The sequence below is a fragment of the Postia placenta genome (assembly GCF_002117355.1).
Source record: "Postia placenta MAD-698-R-SB12 unplaced genomic scaffold POSPLAscaffold_1, whole genome shotgun sequence".
Lineage (NCBI taxonomy): Eukaryota > Fungi > Basidiomycota > Agaricomycetes > Polyporales > Adustoporiaceae > Rhodonia > Rhodonia placenta.
The window spans coordinates 2,197,686-2,218,110 of NW_020169832.1; the positions used below are offsets into that span (position 1 = coordinate 2,197,686).

Consider the following 20,425-nt stretch of genomic DNA (forward strand, 5'->3'; position numbering starts at 1 on the left):
GACGAGTGGGTGCTGCGAAGAGACGGATGTGTGGGGGGCGGCAAGAAGCTGTTGTTGACTATCGGTTGAGATGGCATGACTCGTTGCACTAGTCCGTAGCACGCCAAAATGATGGCACCCGAGATTCAATACTTATTCACCTTGGGCTGGCGACACTGATTGATTGCGAACGAAGCGAACATAAGTAGAGAGTGCTTGAGACCTCGAGGGGAGCAAACAAAACCAAACACGCCGCGACAAGCGCGCAAGCGCGTTATGCATTCACCGTGATGCTGTAACTCGTTCAAGAGGGAACCGAATCTAGTCGTTTAAGTTTTCAGTGACTTGTAAGTATTTTCTTTATGTTTCTGTGTGTAAAACATGACAAGTACAGTGATAGTGACTTCATGACACGAGTGGTCGGAGAAACCTGATACTATATTTGGACATGGTCTCAGCCACCTAATAGGGAAGTCGGTCACTCACACATACCTTGCTCAGACCTTCGTTGACTCGACATTGAGTCTATGAGATATTTTTGATGTGAGCTACTTAGTGTTACAGACATACAGACTTGAGCTCGAGATACCTGTCATCATTTTCTATAGGCGGGCGGGCGATTTAGTGATCTTGAGACTCCGGCTAACTCCGGGTGGCTGCTCAGTGCTCAGCGTGTGGCGCTTGAGAGCTTGAAGTAAGGACAGCTATCGTTATGGATAGTTCAGACGAGAAGGTAAGCAATTAACGGGTACATTATCTGCAGAGCATATGATATGATACAAGCATCAGAGCGCGGAGAGACGAATGGACAACAGGACGATTAAGCTGTGGAAACAAGCTTGCAGTAACGTTTGTGGCGCTTCCAGTCTCGAGCCTGCCAAGCAGTCAGCGTGCTTGCATCGTATGAGATTTGTTTAAAGCTCCACCTGACAATCCCGTGAGCAATAATAAATGGACTGCGGTTCTATGTTAGTATAAATCATGAGAAATAATAGGTGGGGTACTCGCAGCACATTTGCTACATTGTGCAAGGTTGCTACGTTTCACGGTTTGCTGAGGACACTAGAACGAGTTGCGTTACACGGCGTATAAATGGAAAGAAACATTAAAGAACGTACAGTGTAATTACTGCAAAGCATCCTGTCAGGGGCACCAATCCTCCTCAGCTGTTTAGCACGCCGGAGGTTGCCTCGCATCTCATAAACCACAGCTAAATTCTCCCGGGAACCCGCGGCGTCGAACTCATCCATTGGGTTCTTACTCGCGTCTCAGATCGCAGTGGCCTTCTTCAGATACTCCTCGGCCTTGTCGAGGTCGCCATGTTGATATACAATTCGCCAATAGCGTTGTATGAGACCGCAGTCTTGATGTGATTGCATCCAAGAGCGCGGGCGCCTTCCTTCAACCCAATAGCACGAAGATGAAGACGTTCAGCTCCTGTAAAATCACCGGCTTTGCTGAGTTGAAGGGCTTTATTGTGGATTGCACCGCTTGCTCAATCGACAGAGCATCCTCTATTGAAGGGTTCACTGAGTAAGTCATTCTGACGGGAGGCATGGTTGTTAAAATAAGGTGGGCTGGTGTTCAAGAAATAAAGTGCAAGGGGGTCGGTTGGTGTTCAAGAAACGAAGTGAGGGAGGTGCGCCGCTAGGGGTGTCGGGACGTCCGGTTTAGAATGAGACCACGTGATGGCGATGTTTTGACATGCTTGGACTTTGACGACAGCCTTCGCTTGGGCCACTGGTCTTGGCACTCGTACTGTTCGACACTCGACCACGACTGTGTCCTCACTCTCTATATCCATACACTGGTGGCCGCTATTCTCTCCTTTCCATTGTGCCACTACAATGGCATCATCTTCGTCCTCATCGCCTGAAATCTCTGCTGCGTCAGCAGCAACCGGATCATCGCAATCTACAATACAATATGCTCACCTCACTCGGGAGGAAGTACTAGAGGAGCTCTCAAGGTCAGTCTATTTACTTATATGTTGTATCAGGTGCATTTTTTTGATCTATCTGTCAGTCGCTTCATTTTGAACCTACCAGGAGAGGAGCTGGCTTCCGTTGAACGAGTGTGCTTCCAAGTTGAACAAGCGTAAGCTACTCGTTGCGTGAACCCGTGCGCTAGAGTGCTCATGGGTGTTGCATCGTGGATAGACATTGGTACTATGAAGACTTCATTCGGGAACAAGCCCCATCCAAGTTCCCTTCATACACTTTGAAAACGTTTTCTGAAGTTTTGTTTCGTGTTTGCCCACCATTGCAACACTGGGCGCATGATCACGAACGAGCTTACGAGTCCTTCATGAAATACAAGACAAGGGTGCCAGTATGTGGGGCCATCATGCTGAACGACACTTGGGAAAAGGTAGGTCGCGTGTGCCACCGGAACCTAGCTCAAAATGGCAATATCCTAACACGAATTATCATCGCGTTCAGTGCGTTCTTGTCAAAGGTTGGAAGTCATCTGCCGGATGGGGCTTCCCGAAAGGCAAGATCAACGAGCAAGAGCCCCGAACCCGTTGTGCTGCACGAGAGGTGGGTAATATACCATTTGTACTGACTGTGGCTCAATCTGGTGGCTGCAGGTGCTTGAAGAGACAGGTTACGATCTCGAGGGACAAATTGTCCCCGAAGACGTGATTGAATTGTCTATCAAAGAGCAATCAATATCCCTATATATTGTGCCCGGAGTTCCGGAGGACTACCCTTTCAAGACTCGGACAAGGAAAGAGATCAGTGTACGTAGACCATCATCTGTTGAAGTTTTTTTCGCCTGAGTGCAACTTGGCGCAGAAAATTGCGTGGTTTAGATTGTCGGACCTGCCTACCTGGAAGCGGAGCAAATCCGTTCCAGGGAAGTTCTACCTTATATCTCCCTTCATTGGGTTCGTGCACAATCCTTATATGGACTAGAAAGTTGCTTATCCTCGCCCCAGACCTCTCAAAGCTTTCATTAATAGTCGAAAGCCCCGAAATCTGCAGCGTCGTCCGCGCAGATCGGACAGCATGCAGATATACCAGGAACTTCATCAATCAAGCGAGGAGGACAGTATGCCGATCGAATCGTGCCAAGCGGCATCAAGTGACCTACACGCGCAGGAATCCAGCTCTCAGTCGTCATCTGCCGACAATGGAGAGCCCCAAACGCCATCACCTCAGTATAGTGCACCCCTCGTCCACTACGAAGTTAAGCAACCTGTCATACAAGCGGCCAGCGATGCGGGAGACTCCCTGGATCTTACGGGGGTGGACCCTCATTTCGCTCGTTTGTTGTCTTCTTTGACCCTGTCAGCTTCCACAACTTCGGTCCCTGCAGACAGCAGACTCTCCATCGATCAGTCACAGTTGCCATCATCCTTTACCTCAAAGGATGCTGCTCCGAGACCAATGGCTGCAGCTGAATCTTCCGGTCGTTCTTACGCGACGAAGGAGTCCTCTGTGGCTACTGGTCTCACGAACGGTTATAGCTCATCTGTTACCCCGAGCACTACTGTCTCGCCTCGATCTCAATCCCGCCCTCCCACAACGACGCCGATGCGTTCGTCTGTCCAGCGTCTATCAAATTCATCGCCACAGCCTCGCATTGGATCCTCAAGCTCGGCTGGTGACTACACGGTCGGTACAATATCGTCTGCAGTAGTATCTTCGTCTCCGCGTTCCGGTGCGGCAGACATGACCTCGTCCAAGCAGTCGCCCAAGCTCGCACGGCCGCGTCACGGATCGAAGGCCTCTGCTGACATCTCTCCATATCTCTCCCGTCCCCGAGATATATCAAAGGAGATGAAATACATCTCGATGCTCGAGAATGTGGCAAAGGAATCGGACAAGATTTCACACCAGCGCATTCATGCGTCCCCTTCCTACCAGTCAATGCTCGTGTACCCCATTGAACCACCGTCGGGGATGCCGGGACCATCTATTTCTGTCCCTCCGGTATCATTGTACGGTCGCTTGGACTCTTCGCTGATCTATACGTCGGGGCCAACAACCTTGGAGACCTTCGCATCCGGGGTGCCCCCTGTTCCACGACAGATACCCCTTCATGGTGCCCCTATCTATGACGATCCGTTCACTGTAAGGCCGCGTACCAGTGCTGCCTTCCATCCTCTCGTCTATCCGCCTTCGTTCCGTCAACCCCTTGACGAGAGCATCCGGCGTACGACCCCCGGGATAGAGCATGGCCAGATGCCTCGACCCCTTATGTCAGGCAACTATCTTCCGCCAGGGTCGGTCCCCCATTATACTCAACCGAGCAGTGCTTTGCATGCACAGCCGATGGCGGGTGCGCCGGGGGTCACCCCTCTTCGCGTAGTCCCGCCACCCTTCCCAGCAGCAGTGTACGGCGAACAACCGCCGCTATCCGCCCCCGCTATATCCCCCTCATCTACCTTCGCCTTTCCTCCTAATGCCCCGCGTCCTGCGAACAACGCTCATTTGCTGTCTATCTTAAACACTCCTAGCACTGCACACCGCACGGTCCCTGTGCAAGCCGGTCTGATGAACGGTATGGGTCCAAGATGATATATTTTTCCGTCTTTCGTAGTTGCAGTGCGTCTACTTATCCATGTAGCATGATTTCAGCCATTTCTTCTTATCGATAAGTGACCAGTTGCTTGTGTCTTAACCTTCACTATTGTTCGTCTCGTACTGTAGCCTGCCACTAGGCAGGTCTAGTATCGGGATTCGACTTTCGTATCTCCCCCCCTCTCCCTCTTTCGTACATTTTCGTGCGTCATCCCACTTCTCCGTTATCTCCGCCCCTCGCGTCCTGCGTTCCCTTCCAGCTATGCCTGATGAGACGTTCGGTCCCCACTACACATCGTCCCGTCTGTCGCAGTTTTGAGACCCGCGCACTCCTCTTGTGTTTGTCACTCGCTTTCCCTGTCGATGTCCGTTGTGCACGCCCGTTTGTAGTTTTGTAGCTTAGTGCTCAGATGTCTACCCCGTATCACTCAGTCGCATATCATGGATAATGTAGTCATCGTTCGCAGTACTAGTCTATTTCTAAGGCGCACAGGCAAAGTCACAGCATATAAACTTCGATGAAGGAACTAGCTTGGATGTGTCGTTGGCACAGCCAGCGCAGTCATATATACAGTTGCTATTCCGTGGAAGAGTACACAGTAATTCCGGCGTGCTAGTACGACGTGTGACAAAATGCATGGTTTTCATTCAAGCTGTCTATCTATTTATATTTACTTACATATGAAGCATCGAGTGGTAGGTAAACGGTGCGGGGAATCGTAACCTAGCTGTCCGCTTAGCCCCTGGGCACGCCCAGGCGTTCGGTCCAGAGTGTCAACCTCAGCAGAACCTGACTACAGTGCGAGGCCTCGACCGCACGAATGATGCTTCCGCGAAGGTGCATTCGTCGGACCATACCCACAGGACACAGCCGAAGCATTCTATTTGCGTACAAGCAAGCAAAATTGGTGGGCCAAAACACACTCCGGGAAGGATGACAGCATGCTGTCGGAACTCACCGAGTTAGAGCAGCACAGCGATGCAGTCCCGCGCTACGTGGGATTAGGAGCCGGCCCTCCAGTGTCAACTGCGACATTCCGATCAAGACGTAGCACCGAGACAACAGGAAGGACAGTCGGCTGGAACAGACCAAGGTGATTGGGCGTACTAAGCAAGTAGGCTGGATGTAGTTGAAGACTAGACTGGTTCTGAGCGTACGGGGGATCAGTTCGTTACACTGGTTTGACCAATCCAGGACATCTGACAATGCACTAAAATGGCGAAGATTTTTTTGCCCAGCGCATGGTTGGAGCCCAGTGCACGCCACCGAGAGGACCGAGAGCGGCGGAACAGACATAGGCGCACTGCGCTGCACTTTGACGCTGACGTAATAGAATCAAATTTGTAGTGTCTGTTTGGGCATGATCGCATCTGTGGATTCACGGACCTCTCCACCACCGCCCTTCAGACCGCTCTGTTGTTTCTCCTTTCTCTTTCTCTTCCTTACTTCACCTCATATCATTATTCGTTTCATGTATACGCCATGTTCACTGGTAACGGAATCAAAATATTCTCTGGTGCGTACCGGCCACCTTATCGATTGGTATGGTATTCAACGGGTTGACCGCTGTTCGCAGGCACCAGCCATCCTGAGCTCGCAGAGATCATAACACGCCGGTATATGCGACGTGTCTCTCTTGTGTGACATGCCTTACGTACTTGTGCTCTTCCTCGCAGCCTCGGCATCCCTCTGAGCAAGGCAGAAGTCATGAAAAGCGGCATTGGAGAGACGAGCGTGCGCATCGCCGAATCCGTGCGCGAGGACGATGTCTACATCATCAACACTGGTTGCAACCAGGTGAACACCGCGCTCATGGAGCTGTGCATCATGGTGCATGCCTGCAAGATCGCGAGCGCGAAGCGCATAACGGCCATCATCCCCCTTTTCCCGTATGCCCGCCAGGACAAGAAGGACAAGAGCCGGGCGCCCATTACCGCAAAACTGGTCGCGAACATGATACAAAAGTCCGGGTGCGATCATGTAGTGGTGCGTGCGAGTTTTTGAGTGTCACGGCTTGTGCATCGCCCCGGCGGGCCAGTGCTCACGCGGGACTCCAGACTATGGACCTGCACGCCTCACAAATACAGGGATTCTTCGACGTGCCTGTAGACAAGTGCGTATATCCGACATCCTACTACCCCTACCCCAGACAACTTACATGAACTGTGCGACAGCGTAAGTAATGGCCGTGTGTTCCTTCACGCTAACCTTCATGCGAATTTGATTTAGCTGTATGCGGAGCCGTCTGTTATCCAGTATATCCGCACCAACTTCGCCCTGTCGGATATCGTCATCGTTTCGCCGGACGCGGGAGGTGCCAAGCGGTACGTCATATGTCTTGCCGGGAGACGTGGACTGAGTTTGTCGCCATAGAGCCACATCCATCGCAGACCGGCTAGGCGTGGACTTTGCCCTATTCCACAAGGAGCGCAAGAAGGCAAATGAAGTGTCGCGAATGGTGCTTGTCGGTCGCGTGAAGGGGAAGACGGCCATTCTGGTGGACGACATGGCGGACACTTGCGGCACCCTCTGTCTTGCAGCACAACACCTGTCCGAGGCCGGGGCAACTAGAGTGTTCGGCCTGGTCACTCACGGGATCCTGAGTGGGAACGCCTTGAAAGCCATAGAGGAAAGCGCGCTTGAGAAGTTGATCGTTACCAACACCCTGCCGCAACAAGAGAACCAGGAGAAATGCAGTAAAATCGAGGTAATCGACATTGGCAACGTGCTAGCCGAGGTCGTCAGGAGAAGTCACTATGGAGAGAGCGTATCGAAACTGTTCGACGAGGTGCCGTACTAGAGACATCGCCGGGATCGGACCTCAGGGTGTCGACCGTACCCACACGCTGTAGCATCAAGAGATATATGTTCAGTTTCAGGATAGACGTATTGTTGTTCGTTTCTTCACTGCACGGTGCACACGCGTAAGCGAGACTTGCATGGAAGAATGGTGTCGAGTGACAGCACCCCCATCGCCTAATGCTCGCAGCGACGTCAACAAAACTGTATGTGAATGCATTAGGGTCCATCATGACCCAGTGAGGAGGCGCCCATTTCGCATACGATCCACGTTTGTCTCACGGAGCCGAAGTAAAAACGCATATGTAGACAAGACAACCCTCTGGAGCGACGAACAGATGGTGCTCTAGCCTAATGCAGTCCTGATGCAATTACTCAGCCACCGGTCAAAATGTGGGGTCGAAGGTAAACAGAAGGCATCAGGGTGTCAGCGGACATATTGTATAAGAGCAAGAACGCACGCTACTTTGTTGGGAAGAAGGAGCAAAAATCAAACGTAAAATTCGGGAAGCACCATGGGAACATGTAGTCATCATCCGTCTACGGCGGACTGACAGACTCTCGGCAGCAGTGAGCACTAGCGTCTTTGTATAACGTGCGGTGATGATCCTCGCGGCCGCGTCCATTGCAACAGAAGAGAACAGATCCACGGAGACACGTATCTAGGACATCCCGCGAAGAGAGGATGGGGAGCCTGGAAGGGTGAGGGCGTGGACGAAAGGAAGGCCGAAGGATTGGAAAGCGAAGACGGGTTTGACAAATGCGAGACATCGCTGACCACGCGTACACTGCTTCTCGTCCCATCAGTGCCCGATAGCGCGGTGATCTGCAGGATAGCTCGCGGGCTCGGCCAGGATATTCGCGTCAGCTGTCAGGGTGGCTCGGAAAGGCTGCGAGGAGAAGAGATGGGGGGACTGTGGAGAGCAGAGCCGCCGCCGATGAGCGCAGAGGGAGCGGCCGCGCCAAAGGGCGAGATAAGCGATGTAGGGCGGGGGGCTGCGCTGTCCGCGCAGGAGCACCAGATATAGAACATGAGAAGCGGCTGATGGCGGGGTCCTGCCGGATTTGGCGAGCACGAGTGCACAGCCAAGAATTTGCCGAATGCCCAGACATTTTGGGGAGGCGCCCGGTGTTGGGCGATGTATTTACCTGGGAGGACGTGCCAGGGAGTATGGCGGCCAGGTGGTGAGCAAGTCCAGAAGGAAATGCGCGTACGGGGCAGATCAGATCGCGCGCAGAGCGATTTGCGACTCAGCGACTCGGGATAGTATCGCTGGATCCGGAGGAGCTATATGACAGGCGGGCGGTAGTGTAATTACCCAGAACGGTCACACCGATCACATTCGGCTCGCTGCACCAAACATCCGCCACTCTCCCTCGCCCGAATTCTTCGCCTTTGTCGTCCTCGACCTCTCCCTCCCTCGCCCGCCCCTGCTTCCGCCTCCCGTCCCCTCTCGAGTCCCCTGCCCGCCCCCTTGCACCTCGTATTTATCACCTATTCCAATGCATACGGCGTCCACATACTCCCTCTAATCCACCAACTCGACTCCTCGGCGGGCGATGCTAGTCCAACCCATATCATGTACACAAACCATGTCTCTCAAAGCCATTCCCTCACCGTTCACAACGCATACTCCAACCACATGCCAAACGGCCACCTCCATCAGCCATTGCCCAATGGCTCCGCACAACCACCACCACCTCCCCCCCAGTCTCATCGCTCTCCTGCACCAGCACCCAAGGAGCCGGTTACGGTCTTGGGCATCCCCTCTGTCACCGTGCAGAACAACCAGTTGGTCGTGGGTGACGCACAGAGCAGTCAGTATTCTCACAGCTGATGTCTTCATGTCATGCTGTCACCTCATTTGGAATCCTTTGATTGACCATCGTTCGTCTTTAGCCTCTACACGATCGTACACCCCACTCAAGGTCGTGGGCGATGGCTCGTTTGGCACGGTATGGCTGTGCGATTGGCATGGGACGCTACCGCCCAATACACCCATGTCCGCCATGCAGTGCGGAGCTGGCGCACGCCCGGAATACGCGGGCAAGAGACTGGTCGCCGTCAAAAGGATGAAGAAACGATGGGAGGGTGGATGGGACGAGTGCAAGAAGCTCAAGGAGCTCGAGGTGTGTGCTCATGACGTCGCACTCGACTGCAGCATTTGATCGTGTTTTTGCCCTTGTGTCAGTCCTTGTGTGCGATAACATATCATCCCAATATAATACCCCTATACGACTTCTTCCTCCTGCCAGCTTCGAAGGAGCTCTACTTCGTCTTCGAGTCTATGGAGGGCAACCTATACCAGCTCATCAAGACTCGCAAAGGCAAACCTCTGGCAGGCGGCCTCGTCTCTTCTATCTTTCGCCAGGTTGTCTCGGGGCTATATCACATCCATGCATCTGGCTACTTTCATCGCGATATGAAGCCAGAGAACTTGCTTGTGACGACTACGGGGCTGTACGACTACCGGTCACTATCTCCGCTCGCATCCCCCGATGCGCCTCTAGAAAAAGACGTAGTCGTGATCGTCAAGCTTGCTGACTTTGGATTGGCCAGGGAGACGAACAGTGCGCCACCGTACACGGAGTATGTATCGACGCGGTGGTATCGTGCTCCCGAGGTGCTCCTGAAAAGTCGGGACTACTCCAATCCCGTCGACATGTGGGCGCTTGGCGCCATTATGGCCGAACTTGTCAATCTGAGACCTCTATTCCCTGGGCAAGGCGAGATTGACCAAGTAGCGCGAATCTGCGAGCAGCTTGGTGATCCGTGCGAAGACTACGGTACAGATGCACGGGGCAAGCCAATCGGGGGCGGCAAGTGGACGAGAGGTGTGAGAATGGCGAGGGCGGTGGGATTCTCGTTTCCGAAGGTTTGTCCCGTTTTGCTTTTTCCCCGTTTCGACGACTGATCTTGGCACAATAGGTTGTACCCAAAGATATCTACTCGCTCTTTGATCGTTCAGTCCCCGTCAAACTGATAGAGTGCATCTCTGACCTTCTCAAGTACGATCCCGATGTCCGGCTCACAAGTCGGCAGTGTCTCGAGCATCCATACCTCATCGAGACCACACCTCTGAACCATCCTCCCGTCCCGCTGTTACACCCAACACAAACAGCGCCAACCTCGCAGTCCACGAACGCGAGGACGGCCATACGAAGCGCCGCTGCCCTTCACTCGATATCCCCCCGACATTTACCTCCTTCACACACGCATACATCTGTCAACAACAAGCCGGAGTTCCAGCCCTCCGCACCCGTTGCCGTCTCGCATATACCGGACGCTTCTTCCTCCCATCGCACCTCCTTCTACGACCCATCGCTGGCACGCCCACGCGTCCTTTCAGATACATCTTCCAGGACATCGGAGTACGGCAGCGATGCCATCCACTCAATACGCCTGCCCAATGGTACCGATGGCTCACACTCGATCCCCGATGGGCACTCATCAACCTACGGCTCCTCTGTATATTCGTTTGGCGGCGGAGATCGCATTGCAAACTCGCCATATGCGTATAGTGGCCAACCAGAATGTGACGCGATGGACATCTCGCCTCAGTTCGAGGTTGCACCCGATCACTACATGGCGCCCTCGACGACAGAAATTCAGACATCCCCTATGGCGCGCGAGTACCCGCAACGCCCTGTGGAGCCCGAGCACATCCAAAGGCATCCACAAGCGCAAAGTCAGGACGGCCACCAGCCGAATGGCACCAAGCAGGGCAAGTCCAGCTTCGTCAAGAAACCTAGCAAGTGGGGTCTCAGCAGCATCTTCGGGCACGGCGACAAGCAAGTTCTGCCGCCTGTGCAGGAGGTGCAGGTCGCATCTGGGAACTCCACTCCGTCTCTTAACGGACAGTCGTCGAGCACGGATAGTCGTTCGCTGTCCGAGATGTCGCCGCTGGAAGCCCCGCCCCCGCAGCCCATCATGGACCCGAAGTTGCGGAAGAAGGAGGCGGAGCGCATGGCGCGCGAGGCAGAGAAGCAGCGCCGACAGCTCGCGCAGAAGATGCAGCGCGATCAGGCCCGCGCCGTCATGGAGAAGCAGAAACGGTTGCAGAACAAGGACAACTGGCAGTCTCTGTCCGCGAACAACGCCTTGCTGGGGCTGCCGGAGAACAAGATGCACGCCGCCACAGGGCCCATCCGGCAGACGCAAAGCTACGGTACCGGTGCCAAGACCATCAAGGCAGCGGGTGGCGTGTTCAGCGCGGGCGAGAGCTCGCGGTCGGATTGGCGGGGGGACAGCGAGCGCGTGTCTAAGGCGCGACGACGGGAGTTTGATGATGATCACACAACGTCGTCGTCTGACATCCACTCCGTGATCTCATTCGCGACCGTGGACAGCGATCCTGGGCCCAGCCGCGCCCGCCACCGGTCGAGCGGGTTCAGCAGTCTTGGGCGGACATCTATGAATTCATTGCGGACTACTGTAGACGAGTTTTCGCTCCGGGGACGGTCGTCCGCGTCTCTCTCGCTGGAGCAGCAGCTGAATGACTTCCACGTACGCGCGTCTGCCGACACGCCGTCGCTGTCAGACGGGGGTTCGCCGCCGCCGCCGCCGCCGATGCATATGCTGTCGCTGCAGTCACCGACATGGCAGCAGCAGCGCGAACACGCTGCAAATGGCAGCCTTCTCGATGGCAATATGGTGCGGCGACCCCCCGAACTGATGTCCCTCTCCATCCCCCCACCACCGCGACTTCCTCATCACCTCGGCGGCCAGAACTATGGACACCCACCAAGTCCAGGCGTTGCTCCGAAGTCCGCGATCAACCCGATATTCAAAGTCGTAAGTTCATTCCCTGATCGTCCAGTTCCATGTCGGGTTACTAAATCGTACATGTCAATCCAGCCGCCATTACGGCCAGGGTCTTTGCCACCATGTTCCACTCTCGAAGCGGTCGCTGATGGGGAATATCCCCCGCTCTCACCCATGTCGTTCACATCGCCGGACGACATGAGTAACGAGGAGAGCTAACCCCAGCCCCCGCTGTCTCGCTGTTTATACCGCTGGCATACTTGCAGGACTCGCACGCTCTTTTTGGTTTCTAATTTAATGCGGCCCGTCCCCGTTCTTGCTCTCTCACCTCACTGTCGCGTCGAGTCGCCACTGCTTCGCTCGCTGCCATCTTCGGTTTCCGTCTCATCTTCACTTATCACTCACAGTCACTCCTCCTCATTGCACATCAGGATCATTCCTTGCATTTCCAGGGCGGACCCAGGAGGTTGCGTTCATCCATGTCCGTGTTCATGCATGTACAACCTCCGATCGGCCTGCACGCATCGCACCGCACCGCTCCCCATCTGCTTAGCAATACTTTATCGTTCTACGCTATTCGTGCACATGTTCTGTGTTCTGCAACCTGCAAGTACTATAGACTTCGTGTATTTTTATCCCGCCGGCAGGCGGGATGTGCAAACGGATTTCAACTGCCAGATTGGTGTCGACCGCGTGCTCTGAACCCTACGCCAAGCGTCCGCACAAAGTGCGACGTCAAAGACAAACCGGTGCGTGCTGAACCCATGATGCGCTCCGGTGGGGTTGAGTCGGGATTGTGGCTCTTGATGTAATATCATGACGGTCTTGTCAAGTGGATCCACAGAATGGGGGACCGACGGGATATCGTTCCGCAGCGGGCCGGGAGAAGTCATTTGTGAATCCGGGCTTCACAGTACTAATCCGAAGTGGACAGTACTGGGGGGCCCCCACTGGCAGATACATGTCGGTGCTAGTGCTTAGCGCTTATCCACGAACACACGCGTAGAATGCAAGTCTAAAACTATCAAGGAGTGGTGGCGCGCTTCTGTTATGTAATGGCATCACTACAAACTCCATCCCACCCATCCGCATGTACATTAGCATGCCGAAGACGTGCTTAAATTGACAGATACAATCCTAGCGACATCAGTTGGGGGAGTGTGGAGGTTCCTAGAGCCTCCTGTAGTCAAAGTGGAAGCGCCGCCCTGACCGTGTAGCAGATTCGAATAACGAAGCAATATCAGGCATATTTTGTCCCCAGCACCCACGTGTAATGCACTGGGAGTGGCAAGTTTTGTGTTTGTGGAGCACGCGAGGTACCCTCCTAAGTCGGTGATATTCACTAGAATGAATGCGCATACCCCACATGAGTGTGACACGCAAGGAAGATGCAATTCTGGAGGTGTACACATCTAAGAGCCTCATCCGTCCTGACGCGCATCGTGATTATGAGGTGCAGCTCGATGCGAGAAGGTATGGAACAACAAGCAGATGAGGACGTCGACTTACCGACAGAGCTAAATGTGGCTGCGAACGAAGTAGAGACAGTCACCGGAGCGGACGAGTAGTCCATCGTCATCATACCACTCATTGGACGGTACATGACTGATAGTGGCACAGTCTAGTGTGTGATTCGGATGGTGAACAAAACCGAGTGATTCATTGCAGAGAAGCTCAAAATGGTCTCGAATTGAGGGCTCTAATCCGAATCCGGGTGATGAGATACAACGTGCTATCAGTGTTCGTGCCCGTGGTGCGGAGCTTGCTCGAAACGCAATCCGCTGTAAGACATGGGTTAGGGAAATAGAATACGGTGAATCTCTGGCCACAACGTACCAGTAACTGTTCAATGCAAGTAAACGTTACGATTAGACCTATAATGGCAGAAGGATACGAGATGACATACCCGCATGGCCGAGGGCCTGGCTTGTCCTACATGAAGATGAGAAATCACACAATGTAACCAAAATCAAATAGAGGCACATACCAAGTTGATGAAGATCTTTGGATGTCCGAGAGGACCTCCTCCTAAAGGTAGAGCGGGCCATGGTCATTTTCCACCGCAATCAATGACATTATCGATACATACCACCGTCGCAGACAGCCTTGCGACCGTGAACGACACGGATGGGCTCCTTGCTGATCAGCTCCATCGCGCTGAGGGGGCTGGGTTGGAGCTCCATGATGGTCTGCTCGAAGCGAGGGCCAGACTGGCCTTGCGGGCGCGGTTGCTGGCTAGTGGACCATGTCGCAGGATAGTTAGGAGCCTGGGGCACGACAGTAGCCTCTGAGGAGGCCTCCTGTGCTGGGACGGGAGTTGAGGAAGAGGACGAGGCGAGGCGTGCCAAAGGGCGGGCAAGCCGTGGGAGACGTCGAGCAAGCATGTCGTTGAGTAACGACGACGGCGAGCGCGTCGGGTATGCCCGACGCACGGCGCGAAGGCGTGGGAGAGTTTCCCGTTATGGGAGGCGTGTAGCTGAATTCGCGTCACATGATGTCACCGGAAAGAGGAGGAGGAACGTTCGGGAGGGGTGGAGAAGTGGCCAGACGCGCCCGACTCGGTGCAGGCTGGTGCAGGACGTTCCAGAATGCAATACATGGTTGCATATAACCTGGTCCCTTCTAATAGCGGGTCCCCCCATCCTACCATTGGACCCCCTATACTTTACGACCATCATCTTCATACCAATTCTCGTCTCATCTTTCCCCTCTTACGATCTTCACGACTACCATGGCTTCCGGCCTGAACTTTACAGATAAGACACAGGAGTCGTTGGCAGCAGCAATACAGCTGGCCAAGGACTATGCAAACGCTCAAGGTAAGCATGCATATACCGTGTAACATAGCGTATATTCCTTAATTCCATTGGACAGTGCACCCCGCTCACATAGGGTTCGCTCTCTTGAACGAGGGCGCGGGAGAGTCTGTCCCGGGGAGCATCAGTCAACCCCATGGTAACTCGCTATTTCACTCTGTGATCGAACGCGCAGGCGGTGACCCAGTGAGTTCTATTTCGATCCCTCAATTGGAGCCCGGATTTCTGACACCCATCCCAGACACTCGTCAAGCGCGCTCTTCAGAAGGTCATTGTCCGCTTGCCCACACAATCACCACCACCAGAAGAAATTTCCCTCAGTGCTGGCGCGCTGAAAGTCCTCCGCGAGGCCGAGAACCTTCGCAAGACGATGCACGACTCTTACATTGCCCAGGACCACCTCCTTGCGGGGCTCATTAAGGACGTGTCATTAGCTCCTGTTCTGAAGGAGGCTGGTGTCACTGAAGCCTCCCTGAAGACCGCCATCGACCAAATGCGCGGCAACAGGAGGGTAGAAAGTAAGAATGCAGAGCAAGGCTTCGATGCTCTGCAAAAGTACGCCGTCGACCTCACATCACTTGCCGAAGAGGGTAAACTCGACCCGGTCATTGGTCGTGACAATGAGATTCGTCGCGTCATCCGCATCTTGTGCAGACGGTAAGTCACAAACATATATGTGGCAAATACAGAGCTCTGACGAATTTACTAGGACCAAGAACAACCCAATCCTATTGGGTGAGCCCGGTGTAGGGAAGTCCGCGATTGCGGAGGGTCTTGCACAACGTATCGTCAACCGCGACGTTCCCGCATCGCTCTTTGGCCGCATATATTCGCTCGACATGGGTGCACTCATGGCGGGCGCGAAGTACAAGGGTGAATACGAGGAGCGTATCAAAGCCGTCCTCAACGAGGTCGAGAAGGCTGCGGATGAAGGCAACCCGATAATCCTTTTCATCGACGAGCTTCATCTCATCATGGCCGGCCGCGGCGCGGAAGGTGGCGGCATGGATGCGGCGAATCTCTTTAAGCCGCTCTTGGCCCGCGGCAAACTGCGGTGCATTGGTGCGACGACGCTCGCAGAGTACCGCAAGTACATCGAGACGGACGCAGCACTTGAGCGGCGGTTTGCGCAAGTGATCGTTAACGAGCCGTCTGTACCGGAGACGATCAGCATTCTCCGCGGTATCCGTGAGAAATACGAGGTCCATCATGGTGTGCGCATTTTGGATGGCGCATTGATACAAGCAGCGACACTCGCCCACCGCTACCTTACGTCAAGACGTCTTCCAGATGCTGCAATTGATCTTGTGGATGAGGCCTGCGCAAGGTGAGTTTAACATGCAACTCAAATACTTGAAAGAAATTGACTTCCACTCTCTAGTGTCCGCGTTACCCGTGAGACGGCTCCAGAAGCAATCGACAAGCTCCAGCGACGGAAGCTCGAGCTCGAGGTTGAGATCCACGCGCTCGAGCGCGAGAAGGACGAAGCTTCTAAAGAGCGTCTCACCATTGCACGCAAGGCAATCGCCGATGTCGAAGACGAACTGCGCCCGCTTCTGGCGCAGTATGAAGCGGAAAAATCGCGTGGCGACGAAATCCAGAGTGTCCGCAAGAGGATTGATGAGCTGAAGGCGAAGGCAGACGAAGCCGAGCGCCGGTACGACCTCGCAACAGCGTCTGATCTGCGCTATTACGCGCTGCCCGACCTCCAATCACGGTTAGCGCAGCTCGAGACGAAGAAGGCAGAGGAAGATGCGCAGCTACCGGACGGCGGTTCTGACACCGTCGCGCCCGAGGCCATTGCAGAGATCGTCGCGAGGTGGACGAACATCCCTGTCACGCGGCTGATGAGCACGGAGAAGGAGAAGCTGCTGAAGATGGAGAAGATTCTCGGCGTGCAGGTTGTTGGCCAGCCTGAGGCTGTGAAGGCAGTCGCAAATGCGATTCGGCTGAGCAGGAGCGGTTTGAGGAACGCTCAGAGACCTATTGCGAGCTTCCTCATGGCCGGGCCTTCTGGTACGGGTAAGACATTGCTGAGCAAGACAGTAAGTTGCCACGTCTTTTCGTCACTCTTGAATGGAATGCTGACATTGAACCTTACAGCTTGCGACGCTTCTGTTCGATTCACCCGATGCCATGATCCGCATTGATGGCTCAGAGTACTCTGAGAAACACTCTATCTCTCGTCTCATCGGTGCCCCTCCGGGCTATGTCGGCCACGACCAGGGTGGCCAGCTCACAGAGTACATTCGTCGCAAGCCGTACTCGATCGTGCTCATCGACGAGATCGAAAAGGCGTCGCGCGAGTTCGTCACGTTGTTTTTGCAGGTTCTTGACGATGGCCGCCTGACGGACGGCCAGGGCCGTGTTGTTGACTTCCGCAACACGGTCATCATCATGACGAGCAACCTTGGTGCAACATTCCTCAACGACATGGGCGACGGTCCTGTCAAGCCGGAGACGCGTGAGTTCGTTATGGGCGCTATCCGTACACATTTCCCGCCGGAGTTCATCAACCGTATCGACGATATCGTCATCTTCGTAAGTGTCACTGATGCGTGCGTCCGCGTTGAAAGCAGTACTGACTGTATTCTCATGCAGCGCTGCCTGTCGCAGAAGAACGTCCTCAAGATTGTTGACATCCGCCTCAAGGAGGTTCAGGAGCGGCTGTCCGAGAAGAAGATGATGCTCGACATCGACGACGCCGCGAAGCAGTACCTCATGTCAATGGGCTACTCGCCCATCTACGGTGCGCGGCCGCTCAACCGCGCAATCCAAAGCGAGCTGCTCAACCCGCTATCGGTGCTCATTCTCTCGGACCGCGTCCGCGAGGCCGAGACAATTCGTGTGCGCTTCGACGGCCCCCACAACCGCTTACAGATCCTCCCGAACCACGAGGCGAGTGCGGACAGCATGGATGTTGACTACGACGACATCGACGACATCGACATCGAGGAAATGGACTAAGGCAGTGCGCCTTCTAGTATTACTTCTCCAGGTGATAGTGTAGTTTATGGTCGATTGGACACTGATGCAATGTAGAGTACGGTAACATTTGTACTATAGCAACGAAAGCAATACGCTACCATCTGTATGATTGGCACGAAGCCATTTTTCCCTGCTCCATCTTTGTGCAATCTTCGATTGGTGTTGACATGTCCTCAGTAGATCATTGCCTAGAGATAAAATGCCTTATTAGGCTGTTCGGCAGCAGGCATCTTCGATATGGTGTTAGGGACCTGTGGCCACCTGTGGCTGCTGTGGCTGCGGCATCGCCACGTAGAAGTTCATTGTCGTTGTCTCTTTCAATGCTTATGTGGTTCTTATTCAGTCCGCTCTTTGGTAAAACCAACAGATGCTATGCATTCTCCTTTAATTAATCATTTTCCATTTTTCTGACACGAAAACCAATCATTCCATCCAGTGTGCTCCTTCACTTGACCTAACTATTGAGAATGCCCCAATCAGTCGCTTTCCTCCTTGACCGGATTCGCCCGAGCCCTTTGTTGTACAATGCGAGAGGGCGGCCAAGGGGTGCTCTCATGATGCCGGGGATTTTTCCATTCCGGTCGTCCCTACGAGTGTCGCCAGCGTTGATTAGAGTAGGCACGTATTCAATATAACGCCGATCACTTACATCCTCTCCCACCACAATTCCTTCTTTATCAAGATGATCTTCAAAGTGACAAGAGACCATCCACCTAAAGCACCCTTGCACCCAAATCTCTCGGAAGCGCCAATTACCCGCCTTGAGGCGCTGCGCATCGTCTGGGTCAAGTTTCGCGCAGTTCCCCTCAGTCAGATTCAACATTGCGATGCGATAGTGGCAGTCGTCGACGGGGCACACCCACGTGAAGTCGTCCGTAGGGAGCCTAGGGGGGTTGAAAAATGCAGGGTGGATGAGAGCGTAGATGGACGGGTTGGGAGGTGTGGATGGGCGCGACGGGAGAGAATGCTCCGATTCGCTGTCGGATGCATCTGGCGTAGAAGGCGGTGAAAAGTCTGGGTCGTAGGAGCGGAGGACGCTCAGGTCAACATTATCGACGACCATCCGCTCGCTGATTGAGGGCGAACGACGCGCGACGGCCTTGGAGCCGGTCGCTCGCGGCTGGAAATGAACGTAAGGATGCAGTATAATACAAGTTCGCCGTACATGCCTTCGACTTGGGCTTGTTACGCATCATTCGTGGGGGACGTTCGTCTTCGCTGCTGTCGTCACTGGAGGTTTCAACAAGGTCTCTGCCCCATTTGGCGCCCTGTCTGGCTGCGTCTCGTCTGGCCGCACGGGACTCTTGCACCCACGTGTTCCACACCTCTATGTCAAGGAATCTAGTGTTACCTTGCCGCGCGGACTGCTCTTCCAACACCCACTTGGCGTTCGCAGCGAGCAGGGAGAGCACTTCCGCGCGGGGGATGTGCCGTAGTATGTGCTCATGCCCGGGCTTGAGTTTTCCACCGCTGCGGGGTTCGATGTCAGAGTCACCTGAGTCGTAGATGAGCCTTCGCGTGCGCGCGAAGTAGGAACGGCTCATGTGCTCCTCGTAAAGGTCAGCAAACCACGCGGCGGTGCGGTCTTCGCGTGGGGCGGTGCGGTCGCCGGTGGAAGAGAGGGTTTGCGCGTGAACCTTGATGAGGTCGGATAGTAAACGGAGGGTGCGGTATCGAGAGAGATACTGAAAGAGAGGTATGAGCTGACTGTGGCGTTGCATTGGTATGTCACATTACTTTGCGACTCAAGGCATAGGTCGCGACATCCATTGAGAGAACTTCGTAATATCGTTTACTGACGACGCGCAGACTCGGATATGAGACGAAAGTAGTCAAATGTCGCAGACATTGACGTACTTATGCTTGCTGTGTATTCTCAGACCATTTGGGACCTCCTTACCTGCTCTCTGCATGTAGGTTATCGGAGCCTCTTTAAACATTTGAACATTGGCATAAAGAGCTCACTCATCAAGAAAACAGCGGGCAAGTATTTCATGCCTTGTATCAAGACCTTGATAACGTTTGCATTATAACCACGCTGTCTATAGATCCATTCGAGGTCGGGAGACTTAGAGGGCACCCGACGACCGCCTCTTTCAGCGAGGACTCGGTCTCGCCTATGGATCTCCTCTTCGATGCTCTTGCGAGCTACGAGTGTAAGCCAAGAGGGAGACTTGATCTCCAATACACCCCGAAAGCGCACCCTTTCGGCGCTTTCTTTTCGATACTCTGGCTGGTAGGCCTCAGATTGGGTAAGTCTAGGATGTAAGACAATAAGCCCTTCTTGTCCGGGATGACCACGCTACGTTGCAGATGACGCATGGTGGTACTGACCCTATCGGTTTTCCACGAAACTCAAGCATGAAATCATGGAGGCCAAGAACATTGGAGGGTACGCTCTTGCAGGCGTCGGTCAAGACGTCTTCGTCCCTGAAAGGCCCAAAGGGTACGGATAGTAGATCGCTCAAGGGCGCCGACGCCATTGTGGAATGTGCCCAACAAGTTCTTGCACTCTATCCCGTTAGGCGCCTTCGCTTACGATAAGTCA

The 20,425-nt window shown here is 54.0% G+C and overlaps 6 protein-coding genes across 6 annotated transcripts; 4 read left to right on the forward strand and 2 right to left on the reverse strand.

The window, feature by feature from the left end:
• Nucleotides 1-1,826: 1,826 nt before the first annotated feature.
• Nucleotides 1,827-4,976, forward strand: POSPLADRAFT_1064157 (hypothetical protein; the record flags this gene model as incomplete). Its single annotated transcript, XM_024481769.1, has 7 exons — nucleotides 1,827-1,948; nucleotides 2,005-2,076; nucleotides 2,139-2,349; nucleotides 2,421-2,519; nucleotides 2,570-2,722; nucleotides 2,778-2,869; nucleotides 2,921-4,976. The coding sequence occupies 7 exons, from the start codon at nucleotides 1,827-1,829 to the stop codon at nucleotides 4,503-4,505; spliced, it is 2,334 nt and encodes a 777-aa protein (XP_024344353.1). The 3' UTR covers nucleotides 4,506-4,976.
• Nucleotides 4,977-5,944: 968 nt separating this feature from the next.
• POSPLADRAFT_1038057 (hypothetical protein) lies at nucleotides 5,945-7,400 on the forward strand. Its single transcript, XM_024477321.1, has 6 exons — nucleotides 5,945-6,025; nucleotides 6,086-6,125; nucleotides 6,186-6,495; nucleotides 6,567-6,622; nucleotides 6,738-6,833; nucleotides 6,883-7,400. The coding sequence occupies exons 1-6, from the start codon at nucleotides 5,992-5,994 to the stop codon at nucleotides 7,307-7,309; spliced, it is 963 nt and encodes a 320-aa protein (XP_024344354.1). The 5' UTR covers nucleotides 5,945-5,991; the 3' UTR covers nucleotides 7,310-7,400.
• A 1,753-nt stretch (nucleotides 7,401-9,153) lies between these two features.
• Nucleotides 9,154-10,223, forward strand: POSPLADRAFT_1130702 (hypothetical protein; the record flags this gene model as incomplete). Its single annotated transcript, XM_024483981.1, has 2 exons — nucleotides 9,154-9,438; nucleotides 9,501-10,223. The coding sequence occupies 2 exons, from the start codon at nucleotides 9,154-9,156 to the stop codon at nucleotides 10,221-10,223; spliced, it is 1,008 nt and encodes a 335-aa protein (XP_024344355.1).
• Nucleotides 10,224-13,808: 3,585 nt separating this feature from the next.
• Nucleotides 13,809-14,457, reverse strand: POSPLADRAFT_1051694 (hypothetical protein; the record flags this gene model as incomplete). Its single annotated transcript, XM_024480197.1, has 5 exons — nucleotides 13,809-13,854; nucleotides 13,910-13,915; nucleotides 13,980-14,005; nucleotides 14,061-14,101; nucleotides 14,163-14,457. 5 exons carry the CDS (start codon nucleotides 14,455-14,457, stop codon nucleotides 13,809-13,811), a joined length of 414 nt encoding a protein of 137 aa, XP_024344356.1.
• Nucleotides 14,458-14,804: 347 nt separating this feature from the next.
• On the forward strand, nucleotides 14,805-17,856 carry POSPLADRAFT_1030562 (hypothetical protein; the record flags this gene model as incomplete). The annotated part of the gene is made up of 7 exons (XM_024476736.1): nucleotides 14,805-14,892; nucleotides 14,948-15,075; nucleotides 15,131-15,546; nucleotides 15,599-16,216; nucleotides 16,271-16,934; nucleotides 16,993-17,430; nucleotides 17,491-17,856. 7 exons carry the CDS (start codon nucleotides 14,805-14,807, stop codon nucleotides 17,854-17,856), a joined length of 2,718 nt encoding a protein of 905 aa, XP_024344357.1.
• Nucleotides 17,857-18,353: 497 nt separating this feature from the next.
• POSPLADRAFT_1128262 (hypothetical protein) lies at nucleotides 18,354-20,360 on the reverse strand (the record flags this gene model as incomplete). Its single annotated transcript, XM_024483720.1, has 6 exons — nucleotides 18,354-18,464; nucleotides 18,527-18,990; nucleotides 19,043-19,584; nucleotides 19,735-19,777; nucleotides 19,843-20,135; nucleotides 20,212-20,360. The coding sequence occupies 6 exons, from the start codon at nucleotides 20,358-20,360 to the stop codon at nucleotides 18,354-18,356; spliced, it is 1,602 nt and encodes a 533-aa protein (XP_024344358.1).
• Nucleotides 20,361-20,425: the final 65 nt, after the last annotated feature.

Coding starts and splice junctions, on each gene's coding strand:
- POSPLADRAFT_1038057 (XM_024477321.1), top strand. CDS start 5,992: ATGTTCACTGGTAACGGAATCAAAATATTCTCTG. Junction 6,496..6,566: donor CCGGGTGCGATCATGTAGTG/GTGCGTGCGAGT, acceptor GCGGGACTCCAG/ACTATGGACCTGCACGCCTC. Junction 6,623..6,737: donor TTCGACGTGCCTGTAGACAA/GTGCGTATATCC, acceptor GAATTTGATTTA/GCTGTATGCGGAGCCGTCTG.